Here is a 19113-nt window from a genome sequence, read left to right as displayed (position 1 = left end):
ACCTTTGTCTGCGGGTTTGAGGACCGCAACTTTCCCCCCACAGTGATCGAGAACGCCCTTGACCGCATCTCCTGTATTTCCCGCAGCACATCCCTCACAGCCCGCTCCCGCCACAACCGCCCAAAGAGGATCCCCCTCGTTCTCACACACCACCCTACCAACCTCCGGATACAACGCATCATCCTCCGACACTTCCGCCATTTACAATCCGACCCCACCACCTAAGACATTTTTCCATCCCCTCTCCTGTCTGCTTTCCGGAGAGACCACTCTCTCCGTGACTCCCTTGTTCGCTCCACACTGCCCTCCAACCCCACCACACCCGGCACCTTCCCCTGCAACCGCAGGAAATGCTACACTTGTCCCCACACCTCCTCCCTCACCCCTATCCCAGGCCGCAAGATGACATTCCACATTAAGCAGAGGTTCACCTGCACATCTGCCAATGTGGTATACTGCATCCACTGTACCCGGTGCGGCTTCCTCTACATTGGGGAAACCAAGCGGAGGCTTGGGGACCGCTTTGCAGAACGCCTCTGCTCAGTTCGCAACAAACAACTGCACCTCCCAGTCGCAAACCATTTCCACTACCCCTCCCATTCTCTAGATGACATGTCCATCATGGGCCTCCTGCACTGCCACAATGGTGCCACCCGAAGGTTGCAGGAACAGCAACTCATATTCCGCCTGGGAACCCTGCAGCCATATGGTATCAATGTGGACTTCACCAGTTTCAAAATCTCCCCTTCCCCTACTGCATCCCTAAACCAGCCCAGTTCGTCCCCTCCCCCCACTGCACCACACAACCAGCCCAGTTCATCCCCCCCACCCACTGCATCCCAAAACCAGTCCAACCTGTCTCTGCCTCCCTAACCTGTTCTTCCTCTCACCCATCCCTTCCTCCCACCCCAAGCCGCACCCCCAGCCACCTACTAACCTCATCCCACCTCCTTGACCTGTCCGTCTTCCCTGGACTGACCTATCCCCTCCCTACCTCACCTATACTCTCTCCACCTATCTTCTTTACTCTCCATCTTCGGTCCGCCTCCCCCTCTCTCCCTATTTATTCCAGTTCCCTCTCCCCATCCCCCTCTCTGATGAAGGGTCTAGGCCCAAAACGTCAGCTTTTGTGCTCCTGAGATGCTGCTTGGCCTGCTGTGTTCATCCAGCCTCACATTTTATTATCTTGGAATTCTCCAGCATCTGCAGTTCCCATTATCTCCAAAGGCTATTCAGCTGGTCAGGTTCGTGTAGGGATAGAAAAACAGAGGTAATGTTTCAGTTGTACGATCTTTCAAACTGAATTCTGAAATTTTAAGAGATAATGGGAACTGCAGATGCTGGAGAATCCAAGGTAACCAAGTGTGAAGCTGGATGAACACAACAGCCAAGTAGCATCTCAGGAATACAAAAGCTGACATTTTGGGCCTAGACTCTCTGATGAAGGGTCTAGGCCCAGCTTCACACTTTGTTATCTTTGTTATCTTATTCTGAAATTTTAACTCTGTTTCTCTTTTCACAGATGTTGTTTGACCAGTTGAGTATTTCCAAAATGTACACTTTCAACAGCTGTGGAATTTTGCTTTTGTTCCAGATGAAACTATTTTGTTAAGGCTTGAAAAGTTTCTTATCATATATAAAAGGACAAAGAACGCTATTTCTAAATGCCTCCCCCTCCATTACCTCCAAAGGTACTGGTATACTGTTTGAAAGAAGACTGGTGTTTTCTCTTGTCCCTTATCCAAATGACTAGTCTAGACAGTAAGTTTTAATTAAAGAGAAATGTAAACCTAATAGAATTGTCAATTGATTTTGATATATGGTATTTTTCATTCAGCAACATACACTTGATGGACAATTCAGAGCAACAGCTGGTTCTTCTATTTTTGACTTGACATCAAGAATGAATTTGGTGCTTTCTGCTCTTGTAGCCACACACCAGATAAGGAAATGGCATATGAGCCACTTATTTTTCAACAGTTACTGGGACTAACACAGAATACCTTCCATTCTAATGAGAACAGAAAAACTGTAAACTACAAATATAAAATTAAGTGTCTTGTGTAGAAATGACCTTAGGACAGAGTGAATTAGATTGCCCGTCCCAAGCACCTTGCTACCTGGGACCATAGGCACCAGTGTTGAAAGTACAGAAGTGTGCAGGGTGAAATCACCTTGTGAAGATTTGGAATTGCACTGGAAACGTCCTTTGTGGGGACGACCAACAGTAAACAGAGCTGTCAGAGTCTGTGAAGGCCTGTTCATCCAATTAGAGGCTGTTTCTCTCCCATGCTTGTTGTTGATAGGCTCACACTGAGCCACATAAGTGACTTTCCCTGGGTTCCAACTTTCGTGGAGATGGCCCTGGTCTTGTAGAATACTGGTACTGTTCCTACATCTGGGCCAGAAGGTCTGGGTTCAAGTCCAACTTGTCAGAGGTGAGTCATAACATATAAAAACTAATGATTAACAAGTGAATAAGAAACTGACTTCACAACTACATGGGTTACGCAACAATGCTTGCACTATCATTGTCTTCAAAATACATTTTTTGATTTGTAAGAGGATTATAATTTGGGATTCTTAATAAATATATTTCTTGTATTTTTATATTTCAAATAAATGAGAGGAGAATCATGTAATCTGTGTTAGCATCCAACTGACTAAAATCTGGGCAGTAATTATTAAGGATCAAAGGCAAGGCTTAAACTGTGTGAGAAGTGACCATTATTTACATTTGGAAACAATCACAACGGTTGGTATCACTCAGAGATAGCAAGATCTGCAGATGCTGGAGTCAGAGACAACTGGAGGAGCTGAAGGAACACAGCAGGGCAACAACACAGCTGGACAACTGTTGGTACGTCCTTAATCAAAATAACTGGAGTCTCCTGAAACCCATGGAGATGTTCATTTTATCAGTATTGTAAACTATTGCATGGAAGCCTGTTCCTCTGATTTTAAAGTGAAAATATATTATGTCAGAGATAATTAATAGATAGTAGATAACTAACATTTCTAGTTGGGGACAGGATAGGGTGCTTTCTGTTGCAAGGGAGGAGAATAGAGGAAGCCATTTTTAAAGATCAAGTTACGAGCTTTCCTGTAAACCCAGGGAAATATCACAAAGTCAGTTACAGATTCAATACGGACTACTTTGCAACTCACTTAGAGTGAAAGGAGGAAAAGTATAAATGTTAGCCAGGTTTGCATCTTAAGCAGAGAAAATACAAACCATATCAAGTACAGTGCAGAATGCAGATGAGAGATGGTGCTCAGTTTTGGGTTCTGGGGTTGTGTTGGGGACAGAATGTTCAAAGGTTTCCTTAGCTTGGAACTAGTAAAAGAAATTTAAGACTGAGCTGGAGAGGAATTTCTTGTTTCAGAGGATTGAATGTCTTTGGATCTGCTTGCCTCTGAGAACTGTAGGGGCAGAGTTCTTGTATATATTTAAGGCTGAGAAAGACAGACTCTTGATCATTAGGGGAATCAAGGATTACAGGGAAAGGGCAGGAAAGTGGTCAAGAGGAATGTCAAATCGACCATGACGCTAATGAATGGCAGAGCAAGTTTGATGGCCTGAATGGTCTACAACTGTTCCTATTACCAGAAACCTACAGGAAACCTCAAAGTGAAAAGCAGCTAGGCTGGGGACAACTGGGAAAAAAAGTCTGTGTCAGAAGCTAAGAGAAATAGAGTCATATCAAAAACTGAGAAGGGTTTTATGATTTTTAAGCATCATGAAGTAAGAGGAGATCAAGATTCAAACTTGTGCTGAAGAGTCAGCATATAAAAGATAGCTGAAGGTTTGCTTATCTAGATTCTAAGGGAAAGATCCCTATAAAAGTATCTCAAATCATAATTGGAACAGTAAGAAAAACGTAAATGAGTTCCTGAGAGCTGTCACATACCCTGGGTTGCTCCCAAAAGAAAATAGACACAACGGAATTGACAAATAACGAACATACCAAGTTAAATGTATGAGAAGAGTGGATTGTGGTCACACATGTTAAGGTCTCTTAACCTTCATTTGCTAAAATAGGGCGTTATCAAATAAGTTGAGTGAATTGGAGGTTCAAACACAGTCATAAGTCTAACACAGTGGCCTTGGCTGAGACATGATGAGTAGCAACTTGTGATTGGGAGTTAGGCTTTCCAAAAAGGATAGGGGAACTTTAAAGGGAGAATGAGTGCCCTCATTTGCAAAAAGAATTATTACACTACCGATAAGAATGGATATAATAAGGGAAAGCAATTGTAGATACAGTGCAATTAGAATTAAGGAATAAAATAAAAGACATAATGGAATGGGAATTGTCTAATGCCTCTTGAGCGTAGTACCAAAGCAGCAGAAAATATTCATTGGGAGAGGACAGGCATTTTTAGCAAATATTAATGGAAAATTAAACTATTCTATTCTTTACAATCCAGATGAAACTTAAGTCAGAAAGTAAATGAGGTTGAGTGCAATCAAGATACTTTTCTGGAGCATTATGCTCAAAATCCAACTAGTAGTCAGGAAATGCTAGGTCTAATATTTAATTTGAGATAGTGAACAAGTCAATAGTAAGAGAAGATTGATATAAAAGAGATCATGACAATGTTATCAAGATTCTAGACCACCATAAACATTAAAAGGAGTTAAACTAAGAATTTTTTCATACATGATTAAATTATACCCCTTAGGGGCAAGAGAGATACTTATTAAATTAAACAGCCAAAATTAATGGAAAATGGACATAAAATATAAATAATAGCATGAATCCAGGCAACTAGGAGAGACAGAAGAACAATGAAACAAGGCAAAAAGGATAGCAGGTGCATGAAAAAGGAACTATAAAGAGAGACTTGTGTGGGTTAGCGAGATTAATCCATGTTTTTTACAATTATTTAATAAGAGAGAGGCAGTCAAAGTTTAAACAGTCTGCCAGAAAAACAGTAAAATGTTAGTTAGAACATAGAACATAGAACATTACAGCACAGTACAGGCCCTTCGGCCCTTGATGTTGTGCCGATCTGTCATACCAATCTGAAGCCCATCTAACCTACACTATTCCATGTACGTCCATATGCTTATCCAATGACGACTCAAATGTACCTAAAGTTGGCGAATCTACTACCGTTGCAGGCAAAGCGTTCCATTCCCTTACTACTCTCTGAGTAAAGAAACTACCTCTGACATCTGTCCTATATCTTTCACCCCTCAATTTAAAGCTATGCCCCCTCATGCTCGCCATCACCATCCTAGGAAAAATGCTCTCCCTATCCACCCTATCTAACCCTCTGATTATTTTATATGTTTCAATTAAGTCACCTCTCAACCTTCTTCTCCCTAATGAAAACAGCCTCAAGTCCCTCAGCCTTTCCTCGTAAGACCTTCCCTCCATACCAGGCAACATCCTAGTAAATCTCCTCTGCACCCTTTCCAGAGCTTCCACACCCTTCTTATAATGCGGTGACCAGAACTGTACACTATACTCCAAGTGCAGCCGCACCACAGTTTTGTACAGCTGCAGCATAATCTCTTGGTTCCGGAACTCGATCCCTCTATTAATAAAAGCTAAAACACTGTATGCCTTCTTAACAGCACTGTCAACCTGGGTGGCAACTTTCAAGGATCTGTGTACATGGAGACTGAGATCTCTCTGCTCATCTACATTACTAAGAATCTTACCATTAGCCCAGTACTTTGCCTTCCTGTTACTCCTACCAAAATGCATCACCTAAGATGCATTAAACTCCATTTAACACCTCTCAGCCCAGCTCTGCAGCTTACGTATGTCTCTCTGCAACCTACAGCATCCTTCGTTACTATCCGCAACTCCACCGACCTTAGTGTCGTCTGAAATTTACTAACCCATCCTTCTACGCCCTCGTCCAGGTCATTTATAAGAATGACAAACAGCAGTGGATCCAACACCGACCCTTGTGGTACACCACTAGTAACTGGTCTCCGGGATGAACATTTCCCATCAACTACCACCCTGTCTTCTTTCAGCAAGCCAATTTCCTATCCAAACTGCTATATCTCCCACAATTCCATTCCTCCACATTTTGTACAATAGCCTACTGATTAGTTTCACTACTACAATTAATTCCACTAATAATTTTAAATCTGAGCAATATAGATGTACAAAAAGATATGGAGTCAAAGCAGATGCATAAATTCAAAACAGCTATAATCTCACTGAATAGACTGAAGGTGCTGAGGGTACTACTCACGACCCTATGGTCCTATCACGTTTGGGGTACCACAAGTTGAGTCATATGCTAAAGACTACAAAGAACAAATGACGATACACACTGTACATTAAAAATGTAATAGATAGCAAGCAAGGAGTGACAAGCAAGTAATCCAATGCTGCACTTTTGATAATTTCAATTACAAATCCTCGCAGAATCTGGGGTTTGAATTATTGTCTTAAACCCAATTGTAGGTATTTGTTTTTCTTCAGACTATATTAAAAATAATAATTATCGTTCATGCCTATGTTTCACATTGCTTTCTATAGCAGAAACAGACAGTTGGTTAATACATTTCAAAGAGCTGAAAATAAATATCTTCTACCTATTAATGTGCTGAAAGTGTACATGGACAGAAAACAAATTAACATTTCACCTAGTCACCAATCTGACAGAGCTACATTTCCAACTATTCAATTATATTTCCAGCATTTGTTCTTCTTCTTATAACTTCCAGCAACTCAACATTTTTTAACCTGGCTAGTATTTTGTTTACATTGTATTACTTTGAATAAATGGCACAAAGCAGTCCATTCTGTCCATGTTTTGCATAAGTATAAGAACAAGAGAATCTTCAGCTAATGTCCACTATTTGCAATAAATTAAACACAAGTAACAATTAGGTAACTTTCTTTTCACACATTATGTTGAATGTGACCAGAATCCTGTTCTTTTCACATGCTGTACTCTTTGAGGTCAAAACCCTCTGATTTCACGCTCTCTATACTTGACAAGTCACTTCCACTCTACACAATCAGAAAGTAATAGATTCCAGTGCCGACCATGTTGAGCGTCTGAACTAAGCGAGAGCAAAAATTACCCGAATAAAATAAAAATAGAAGTATAAAAAGTGCTAGAGAAAAAGAAGTAGGTCTGGACACATCAGTGGAGAGAGAAACATTTCTAGTCTAATATGGTGCTTATTTGGAACTCAGTTCCAAAATTTAGAACATGAGTTTTTAATAAAAGAGACATTCAGGAGAAAAACAGAAGTTTTTGGAAGCTCAGCAGGTCTGGCATCATGTGTGAAGAAAAAAAACATCATAGTTAAGGTTTCTTGTTTGGGCCCTTGGATAGTAGGAAGGGAGGAAGTAAATGGGCACGCACTGCTCCTTCGCCAGTTGCAGGGGAAGGTGCTGCGGGGCTGTGCCGGTGGTGGTGGTGGTCGTCATTGTTGGGCTTGAAGGAAGAGTGGGCCAGAGTGTCCTGGAAAGAACAGCACTTGTGGAATGTGGTCAAGAGAGGGGAAGGGAATATGTGTTGAGCGGTGGCATCTTGGGAGAGGTGGCAGAAATGGTGTCTTATGATCTTCCGGATCTGCATGCCGGTGGGATGGTAGCTAAGGACAAGGGAAACTCCATCGCTGTTGCAGGAGGGAAAAGAAAGGTGACAGTGGAAGTGTGGGAGATAGGTTGGATGCTGTTGAGGGCCCAGTCAGCAAAGGTACTGGAGAATCTTCGGTTGAGGAAGGAGGTGGACATTTCGGAGGCTTCCTTGTCAAAGTTGGCCTCATCTGAACATATGCGACGGAGATGGAAGAACTGAGAGAATGGGATGGAGTCTTTACAGGAGGTAGGGAGTGAGGATGTATAGTCCAGGTAGCTGTGGGGGTCAGTGGGTTTATAGTGCATATTAGTGACCAGTCTATCGCCAGAAATGGAAACAGAGATGGCGAGGAAGGGAAGGGAGGAGTCAGGGATAGACCAGGTAAAAGTGAGGGCAGGGTGGAAAGTGGAAGCGAAATTGACTAACTTTTCCAATTCCGGACGAGAGCGGGAAGTAGCACCAATGATATCATTGATATAGAACATAGAACATTACAGCACAGTACAGGCCCTTCGGCCCTTGATGTTGTGCCGACCTGTCATACCAATCTGAAGCCCATCTAACCTACACTATTCCATGTACGTCCATATGCTTATCCAATGACGACTCAAATGTACCTAAAGTTGGCGAATCTACTACCGTTGCAGGCAAAGCATTCCGTTCCCTTACTACTCTCTGAGTAAAGAAACTACCTCTGACATCTGTCCTAGATCTTTCACCCCTCAATTTAAAGCTATGCCCCCTCATGCTCGCCGTCACCATCCTAGGAAAAAGGCTCTCCCTATCCACCCTATCTAACCCTCTGATTATTTTATATATTTCAATTAAGTCACCTCTCAACCTTCTTCTTTCTAATGAAAACAGCCTCAAGTCCCTCAGCCTTTCCTCGTAAGACCTTCCCTCCATACCAGGCAACATCCTAGTAAATCTCCTCTGCACCCTTTCCAAAACTTCCACACCCTTCTTATAATGCGGTGACCAGAACTGTACACAATACTCCAAGTGCAGCCGCACCACAGTTTTGTACAGCTGCAGCATAACCTCTTGGTTCCGGAACTTGATCCCTCTATTAATAAAAGCTAAAACACGTATGCCTTCTTAACAGCACTGTCAACCTGGGTGGCAACTTTCAAGGATCTGTGTACATGGACATCGAGATCTCTCGGCTCATCTACACTACCAAGAATCTTACCATTAGTCCTGTACTTTGCCTTCTGGTTACTCCTACCAAAGTGCATCACCTCACACTTGTCTGCATTCAACTCCATTTGCCACCTCTCAGCCCAGCTCTGCAGCTTACGTATGTCTCTCTGCAACCTACAGCATCCTTCGTCACTATCCACAACTCCACCGACCTTAGTGTTGTCTGCAAATTTACTAACCCATCCTTCTACGCCCTCATCCAGGTCATTTATGAATATGACAAACAGCAGTGGACCCAACACCGACCCTTGTGGTACACCACTAGTAACTGGTCTCCAGGATGAACATTTCCCATCAACTACCACCCTCTGTCTTCTTTCAGCAAGCCAATTTCCGATCCAAACTGCTATATCTCCCACAATTCCATTCCTCCGCATTTTGTACAATAGCCTATTGTGGGGAACTTTATCGAACGCCTCGCTGAAATCCATATACACCACATCAACCGGTTTACTCTCATCAATCTGTTTGGTCACCTTCTCAAATTCATGGGCAACTTGTTTTAGTCTCAGAAAGTTGTTTTGAGATGGAGACGAGTCAGTGGCATTCTGAGCATTTAGATGATCAAGAGTCCTTATAAATTCAAACCACAAAATCTGACAAGCCATTGCAACGAAACAATTAGAACCAAACAGTCTCGTACTCCACACAAGGGTGGCCAACTTCCATTTGAAACCAAACATCGGAGAAAGAGTTGGGTGGAGGCCGAAATAGGACTGGGCCTCAACAACTTCTCTTTTAACTCGTCATTTTTTTCAGGTCAGAGGGGTGAATATGTGTACCTGCATGTGTACCACAGTTATGCCTTTTTGTGGGGTACATGGAACTCACCCAGAATTCTTTGCCTGATATATCCATGATAGCATCAGTGCTGTTTCCCTCTCCACCTCCATTACCAATACCTCCTCTGTTCTCACTATCCAGGGGTCTAAACAAATCTTCCAGGTGAAGCAACACTTCATGTGCACTTCCAAGAATCTAGTCTATTGCATTCGCTGCTTACAATGTGGTTTCCTCTACATTGGGGAAATGAAGTATAGACTGGGTGACCGCTTCTACATTCTGCTTGCAAAAAAGGCCCTGAGCTACCTGTTGCCTGCCACTTTAACACACCAGCCTGCTCCCTAGCCAACACCATTGTCTCTGGCTTGCTGCAGTGTTCGAGCAAAGCTCAATGCAAGCTGGAAGAACACCTCATTTTGCACTTGGGGATTCTGCAACTTTCCAGACTCACTATCAAGTTCAATAATTTTAGGGCTTCTCCCATGTCCTCAGCCCCTACCCCATGCCTTGTTATCACACAGCTTGCCATTACACACTATCTATTGTTAGTCACTAACTGTCTCCATTAACAACTATTCACATTCCTAGCTATATTGTTAACAACTCCTTCGTTTATCCAACTGCTTTTCTCTCTCTTCAGGCTCTTTCCTATCATTCAGTCCTTACCCCAACCCCCTCCTTATTATCTCCATATATACTGTCGTTTTCCCAGTGACCATCAGTTCTGACGAAGGGTCACCAGGCCCGAAATGTTAACTCTGATTTTTTCTTCACTGATGCTGCCAGATCTGCTGAGCTTCCAGCAACTTCTGTTTTTGTTCCTGATTTACAGCATCTGCAGTTCTTCCAGTTTTTATTTAGACATTCAGGAGACTTTTGATAATGTCCCAAATAAGAGATTAGGATGTAAATCTAAAATGCATGGTATTGGGGATAGTGTATGTCATGGACAGGGAACTGGCTGGCAGACAGGAGTAAGAATTAACAGGCCTTTTCCAAGTGACAGCCAGTGGCTAATGTGGTACCACAGAGGTCAATGTTTGGATTTATTCAAAATGTATTTTAATGAATTAAATGAGGGAACCAAACGTAATATCTCCAATTTTGCCGATGATTTGGGGACATATCTTAAAGGTGAGAGGAGAGAGATATAAAAAGAATAGAAATGAGGGGCAATATTTTTACACAGGGAGTGATTCATGGGTGAAATGACTTTCCAGAGGAAATGGTGGGTGTAGATACAGTCACAAAGTTTAAAAGACACTTAGCTAAGTACATGAATAAGAAATGTTTGGAGGAATAAGGGGCAAATGCGGGCAGGTGGGACTAGTTTAGTTTGGGATTATGGTCAGCGTGGACTGGTTGGACTTAAGGGTCTGTTTCTGTGCTGTATGACCCCGTTACACAAAGTTGGCTATAGAGTCATACAGCATGGAAACACACCCTTTGGTCTAACTTGTCCATTCCAAGCAGGCTTCCTTAACTTAACTAGTCTGCATTTGGCCCGTATCCCTCAAAAGCTTTCCTATTCACATATCCGTCCAATTTTTTTTAAATGTTGTAATAATACCTACATCTTCCACTTCCTCTGGCAATTCACTGTATATACGCATCACACTTTGAGACAAAAAGTTGCCCTTCAAATCCCTTTTAAATCTTTCTCCTCTCACCTAAAATCTATGCCCTCTAGCTTTGAACTCCCCTTCTCTGGGGAAAAGACCTATGAATCTTATCATTTTATAAAACTCTATAAGGTCACCCTGCAACCTTCTGCGCTCCAGGGGAAAAAATGTAACGCAGTACTCCAAAAATGGCACCAATGTTCCATGCAGCTGCAATGTGATGTCCAAAACCAATACTCAATGCTCTGACCAGTCAAGTAAAGCAAACCAAATGCTTTCTTTATCACCCAGCCAACTTGTGATGCCACTGTGATTTTTTCAAGGAACTATATAACTGAATTCCTACGTCTCTCTTCTCTCTGTTCGACAACACTCCCAGGGAGACTTTTGTGGGTGGGTTTGGAGCTTGGGGCACTGCTGTAGATCGGTGTTGAGAACAATCACTTAGAAACCTAAAAAATTCTAACTGGTCCAGACAATATAAGTGCAGGGAGGATGTCCCAATGATCAGGGAATCCATATCTTGTCACAGTCTAAGGGTATGGGGTAGATCACTTCAGACTGAGGTGAGGAGCAATCATGCAGAAAGTAGTAAGCTTATGGAATTCTCTGCCACAGAAAGTAGTTGAGGCCAAAACATTGAATGTTTTCCAGATGGAGTCAGATATAGTTTATAATGTCAAAGGAATCAAAGAGTGTGGGGAGAAAGAGGGAGCAGGGTCCTGAATTGGATGATTAACTATGATTGTATTGATTGGTGGAGTAGGCTCAAAAGCTGAATGGCCTACTCCTGTTCATATTTTCTATGTTGACTCTATTTCTATCTCTACAAATGCCACTAGACTTGTTGAGTTTCTCCAGCACTTTCAGTTTTTATTTCAAATCTCTAGCATCTACAGTATTTTGCTGTTAGTTACACCATTGTCCTGTTTTTAATGTTACTGGATACGTGGGAGGAAACAAATGCTAGTGTACCAGTTCTATTACTATCAATGTGACAACATTGTTTGGGTTCAGCGGTGACAGCCTCTTTTGCTGAATAGTTGGTTGAAGCCTACTGTCTACAGTCACCTGAATGGCCACTTTGATAGCTGCTGAAACATATATTTGTAGCCCACTGAGAGTGATTGGCTTCAGGAAGACATTTCTAAAAAAGTGTGATCAATTTTTTCCCCTGCAATCCAGGAAAGATTACATGATGATCTCATGCCCTATGCAAATGATTGACAAGTGATAGTAGAAGCAGCTCAAAATTTAGTTCAATCCAATTTATTTAATTACAAAATCTGCACTTTAATATGTTCTAAACAAAAAGGAATTGGAACATTATATTTTAGGACAATATTATTTTCAACAATATACTCATAAATTTAATTTTAAAAAGAATCGAAGGGGGTGGGTTAATAAAAAGAAAAAATCTCCCAGAAAAAGTCTTTAACAATAACCATTTTCATGTAAAAGCCTGAGGCAAGCTGCTGTGATAAATAGTTCATTTTCCAAATGTGACAGCTGAACTTTTCCTACTTACCCAAGTCTATGAGAAGCAGGCGAGTCAGTGCTGTATAGAAGGTCGTGCGGCATCTCAGAACGGCATCATCAAGTTGGAAATGTTCACTGATGCCCAGGAAAGGAAAGTATTCACACTAATGATACAAAAGAGAAGTAGTGGAAAATGCAATTAATCATTTAGTACACTCATTTCAATACTGTAGAGGAAGGCTTCAATTTTCACACTTATCTTTGAAGGCATTTGCACCATCAGCTCTCTAGTGTCTCAAATTTCTGCATGTTTGAGTCCACAGATTGTATGTTAGGTAGGTTATTTGACAGTGTAGGGCATCAGAAATGAGTTTAGCTGATACCTGCACATAAGAACTCTCAATAAAGGATTAATAGGCCCAGCTGATTTGATTTGCTCCTGAAACAAAGGGAGACTGAAGCCTATTTCTACAACCACTGGCTAAACCATGTGGCTTGGGGCCTTCTTGTGGCGCAGTGGCAGTGTCCCACCCCCTGGACTGTGAGGCCAGGCTCAAGTTCCACCTGTTCCAGAGGTGGGAAATATCTGAACAGATTGATTAGAAAATAGGTTAATAAAAACAAAAACCATGTGGCTTCGTACAATTCAAGTTTAAACACTGGTCAATGCTATAGAACTGAAATGGACTGGCCCTTTCAAGTAGCTGGGTTAAATAGTTAACTTTCAAAATGTGATAAAACATACTCAAATTTCACAAAAAAGAAAGGAGCAAGCAATTTGCCCGTTTTTAATTTTGCACCTCTGGTCATTCCCTAATAGATATGAGAGAAATATTTGTGATACTTCAACTTCTATAACTAAATAATGGTGTGACATCCAAAAAAGATTAAATTGTAATAGGTTAGAAAAACAATTTTTCTTTAACAAAAATATTCTCTGACAAATAAAAGCCACTTACAGTGTGATTCCGAAGCATGAATTGAACTGCATCAATCTTTACCAGCTTCTTCAAGATGGCGTATGTAATAGCAATGTTAAGGATGTGAACGAAGAACAGCACAGCTAAAAGCTCTGTGACATGACTGGTTTAAATTTCCTGTAAATGTATTCGATCATAAACATGACAAGTAACAGCTGCCAGGCAATGCCTATCAATTATCTCTTCCTGCAAAAGGTTTGAAAGGAGCATTTAAACAAGTTTTTGTATTTCTGCTTTGAGTGTGTTGTGTTACCTTTGAGTACAATACCTTTCAGATATGAATGATATTAGTTTTGTAATTTAACCCAAAGATACATTTGTATCATAATACCTGGAAAATGACATTGCAAGTACGTAAAGCAGATCATGGACAACGTCACAAACTTACAAATTGACAAGAAATATATACAGTTGGAATCAAACTACTGCTCTTACAACATTGAAGGGGAATGACACAAATTTTACCATAAGCATCAAGCCAGAGACTTATCCTAGTAGTACTGTAGTTGGGCATTCCAGAAGCAGCACCAGATACGCTAAACAGCAGAAGCAGCATTTTACAAACAGAGCTAAGTGATCCATCAAACTATAGTTAAGATCAAAACTCTGCAGTTTTGTCACAACCTGTCATGATTAGCGGGAGACAACTAAAGAGGAGGCTCCACACCTTCAATAATGGAGACAGTCTATATATCAGTGCAAAAGACAAGGCAATCACATTTACAATCATTGTAACCTTGAGAAGACCTAAAAATAATTCAGAAATTAATCTGAGTGATGAAAAATATGAAGGATTTTGGGGCTGTTTGGTTTTCAGCACTGCAGTAAACGTTCAGATAGAATGGAGACAAAAATCAAACCATTCTGAAGACAGGGATATGCATGTGTAGGAATGAAACAGTGCAAAATTAATTTCTTGTCTATACGTTTCTTTAAAAGCAGATTCAAGTTTGGCATTCAGTGCGAAGATTGGATTCAAGTATCAAAGGATCTGAGAAGATAGGATGTTAGAATTAAGAGGGAAGAACGGTGGAACTTCATCACTTAAAGAGTAATGGCATTGGAGAACTCTTTGCCAAGGAAAGGAGGTCCTATCTGAACAGATGACTGGAACGCTCAGCATTAGCCTTACTTTGTGTCACAGAGTTAAACAATACAGAATCAGACCCTTGGGTCCAAATCATCTGCATCAACCAACTATTCTAAACTGATCTAGCCTCATTTGACAGCATTTGGCCCATATCCCTCTAAACCCTCCCTATTCATGTACCTATCACAATGTTTTTTTAAATGTTATAATTGTACCAATATCCGCCAACTCCTCTTGCAGCTCATTCCAAACATAGACCACCCTCTGCATGAAAAAAATTGTTCCTTACGTCTATTTTAAATCTTTCCCCTTTCATCTTAAACTTATGCCCTCTAGTTTTTGACTCCTCTCCCCTGGGAAAAAAGACCTTGACTATTCACTCTATCAATGCCCCTCATGATTTTATAAACTGCTAAGGTTATCCCTCAGCCTCTGATGCTCCAGGGAACAAAGCCCCAGCCTATTCAGTCTCTCCCTTTAGCTCAAACCCTGCAATTGCAGCAATATCTTTGTAAAACTTTTCTGAACTCCTTTAAGTTTCACAACATTCTTCCTACAGGAGGAAGATGAGAATTGAAAACAGTATTCGAAAAGTGGTCCCACCAATGTCCCGTACATCCTCAACATGTCATCCCAACTGCAATACACAATGCACTAACCAATGAAGGCAAGCTTGCCAAATGCCTTCTTCACCAAGGCGATTCCACTTCCAAGGAACTATGCACCTGCACCCTTAGGTCTCTTTGTTTTGCAACATTCCCCAGGGTCCTACCATAGACTGAACGAGCCCTGCCCTGGTTTGCCTTCTCAAAATGCAAACACCTTGCATTTATCAAAATTAAACTCCAATCTGCCACTCCTTGGCCATTGGCCCATCTGCCACGACGCACCGGCCCATCTGATCAAGGCCATTTTATCCGCTGAGATAACCTTCTTCAGAACTGTCCATGACACCATAAATTTTGGTGTCATCTGTAAACTTACTAACCATACCTCCCATATTCACATTCAAATCATTTGTATAAATGGTGAAAAGTAATGGACCCAGCACCAATCTGTGCGGCACACCAGTGGTCACAAGCCTCCAGTCCAAAAAGTAACCCTCTACAAACGTCCTCTATCTCCTACCTTCAAGCCAATTTTGTATTCAGTTGGCTAGCTTTTCCTGGATCCCGCTTGATTTAACCTTGCTCACCAGTCTACCATGCAGAACCCTGTTGAATGCCTTGCTGAAATCCATACAGACATCTACTATTCTGCCTTCATCAATCTTCTTTGTCATCTCTTCAAAAACTCAGTCAACTTGGTGAGACATGATTTCCCATGCACAAAGCCATGTTTCCTATCCCTAATCAGTGCTTGTCTTTCCAAATGCATGTGAATCCTGTCCCTCAGAATCCCCTCCAACAACCTACCCACTCAACTGACATTAGGTTCACTGGTCTATAGTTCCCTGGATTTTCCTCACCACTTTTCTTAAATAATGGCACCACATTAGCCACCCTCCAGTCCTCTGGCACCTTACCCATGGCTGTTGATCATAAAAATATCTCAGCGAGGGTTCTATCAATCTCTTCCCTAACTTCCCACAAAGGTCCGGGATATACCCAATCAGATCCCAGGGTTTTATCGACTTTTATACATTTAAAGGCCTTCAGCACCTCCTATTCTGTAATATGGGCACTTTCCAATACATCATTATTTATTTCCCCCAGTTCCCCAGCTTCCATGTCCATGTCCACAGTAACTATTGTCACAAAGTAGTTCCATATATAGTTGGCCTCATTGGTCTTTAAGGGGTTCTACTCTCTCCCTAGTTATTCTTTTGTCCTTAATGCATTTGTAAAATCCTTTTTTAATTCTCCTTAACTCTATTTGTCCTCCTGATTTCCGTCTTAAGTATTCTCCTACTGCCTTTATACTCCTCTAGGAATTCGCTCGATCCCAGCTGTCTATGCCTGACGTATGCATTATTTTTGATAGATTTTATAATTCTCAGTATGTTTAAACAAACAAAAACACAATTACTGCCAAATGAGGTAAGAAATTAGCTACTTATAATTCTCATCCCAAATTATGATTCTGCTGACAAAGGAATGGTTGCAGTTTTAAAAAAAATCTATGAGGGATCGTTTAATATGCTTCTCTCTCTACTCGAACTAGTAGGAAATGGAACAAAGCCTCACTGGTGCAGTTGGGTTACACTTCTGAACTTCAATAAGGTATGTCGTTATCATACTGCATGGGAGAGTTTTCAGTGTCTGCCTTGCAAGAATTTCAAGAATTTTACAATGTATCCAGGCCACGCTGCACCTGTCCTGTGTATAATTAATAGTGTAGTGTATAGAAGCTTTACACTGTAAGTTGTACACACTTAAACCATCCTGCAGTGTTTAATAGATCAGTGTAATGAATGCTTTGCACTATATCTAGCCAATTGTATATCCACCCTGGACTGCTTTGTGTGACAGTACTCTGTGTTGCTATGCTCTGCATGGGTAAACTAAAATACCAAATTTATTAAATGGCTCCCAGATGAAGAAATTAACAACATTGTTTTACTTTCTTTACCTTAAACACAAAACATAACCAATATAAATACAATATGGATGACAGTTCAAATTAAAAGGTAAATTTTACTTAAATTTATGCAATAAAAATACATCCATAAGCATTTCCATTAACTATGCCATTACATAGCTACGCAGTTCCATGTCATGTAATTTTTGTTTTATTTGGGTCAGGAGTCCTATCAATAACAGCTTTCATACCTCCAAAATGAGAAGTTCTTTGACAAAGCTTTGCCCCTTGGGATCACAACAGTGCTGATGGTGCAGCTTTCCAAGGATCCTTTTCAATTGTCCAATAACGCCCAGTTTATGATTTGGCATTTTCTGGGGAATCACCCAGCTCAAAAGCACCTCTGAGCTATTCAAATAACTTTCTAGGGTTTAGAACTTTATAGCTTGCACAGTACCTTTAAGAGTTCTCTGTCTCTTTTTCTCTCAAGTAGAAAAAGTGACTTCTCCCTGAGAGTGATCTGCTTCATCTCTTCACGTCAATTCTCTGTGTTTCTGTTTCTGGGCTGAATCTAACCTTTGTTTGGATAAGTGCAAGCTGCATCAGGTTTTTTGGAGGGATTTTGTAGTGAGGCTTTGTGAGATTCCTTGCCATAACTTAGCAAACTCAACTCAATAACTATCTAGCTTACCTCTTTGGTGTCTGTCATATTTGATTCTGACCCCACCTTAACATGTGGCATCACCAATACAATTTGCCACTTGGCAGATATTGCCTGGCATCCCCTGTGCCTGTGACATCGCCAAAAGTCTGGGTGCACTTGGTCAAGCCCTTTCAATCCACAACTACCCTGCATGCATTCAAAAATATTTCGCACCAAAGGGAGGCAGTGGGAAAATGGCACCTCTCTAAGCAGCAGGAGCTGCTGGTTGGGGTGGTGTAGAAGTGAAACTTCTTCTTCCCCTAGGACCAGCAGTGGAGGTTACAACACCAGACAATGTTAATTTGGTCTGAGGTTGCTATCCAGGTTAAATCAGTCTTAGCTATGTGGGAAGAATGCCTGTTACTCTATGAAGAGAGTCAACATCCTTCTCTATTCACCATAAGTGCCAACATCTTCTCTTTGATATTTAACACGCACTGTATGTCTGCTCCTGGACCAATCTCCCACCGAGACCCATGCTCTATCACTCTGACTACTGCCTGCAATATCTTCTGTCACTTGCTGTTTCCCATTCTGACCCGCAGTACCACTAAGCCTTCATGCTCTCTGTGCTGCCTAATCACTTATTTGGGGTGCCTCCCTGCTTCAATCACCTGTAATACTTGCCATTCTGTCATGACAGAAGGAAAACAGCTCCCAATAGGGGTAAAAAAGATTCAAGGTGGATCGTGGCTGCCTGACATTTTGTTCTTCATCTGTTAGGTTGAAAACATTCTAACTCTGATTGCGCTGAGTGGCTGATGGATCATGTCAAAGCTCATGGACTGTTAGTGGAGGCTTTTTATGCCTGGACTCCCTGACTGAAAGCTCTTCCCCTTGATGAGCTCATTGGAAACCATTGCAAGCTTTCTTCCTTTGTGACTACACTAAATGGTACAGCAAGAAAGAGGTAATATGAGCCTGGTAACTTGGGCTGAAGGGGCAAGGTAAAGCAAGGTAATGGAAGGAAGGGATTCTGTGTGCATTCTAAGTTCAGAGTGAGTGAGTGCTATGACAACAAGCAAAGAGCCTAGAGATACAGTTTGTCCAGTCCCTGAGCTGGTTGTGCTCTCCTCAGCACTTTGTCCTTGCTGCAGCATTACAATGATTGTTGCTGGTGCAGCATTGAAACATCCTGTAAATGGACTGGACAAGCGTTGTGAG

General features: G+C 41.5%; 1 protein-coding gene across 1 annotated transcript in view; it reads right to left on the bottom strand.

Moving 5' to 3' along the window:
* The window catches only part of LOC125458092 (ran-binding protein 17-like), a 1334110-nt gene that overhangs the window by 346624 nt on the left and 968373 nt on the right, over positions 1-19113 (bottom strand). Inside the window, exons 17-18 of the mRNA XM_059650767.1 lie at positions 13616-13679; positions 12706-12820 (exon numbers count right to left, since the gene is read on the bottom strand). Of these exons, the coding sequence (XP_059506750.1) occupies positions 12706-12820; positions 13616-13679 (179 nt within the window). The remainder of the gene's footprint in view (positions 1-12705; positions 12821-13615; positions 13680-19113) is intronic.

The sequence above is a fragment of the Stegostoma tigrinum genome, chromosome 13 (assembly GCF_030684315.1).
Source record: "Stegostoma tigrinum isolate sSteTig4 chromosome 13, sSteTig4.hap1, whole genome shotgun sequence".
Taxonomy (NCBI): Eukaryota; Metazoa; Chordata; class Chondrichthyes; order Orectolobiformes; family Stegostomatidae; genus Stegostoma; species Stegostoma tigrinum.
The sequence above is the reverse complement of the archived record's forward strand: the minus strand, read 5'-3'. Positions and strand labels throughout refer to the sequence as shown.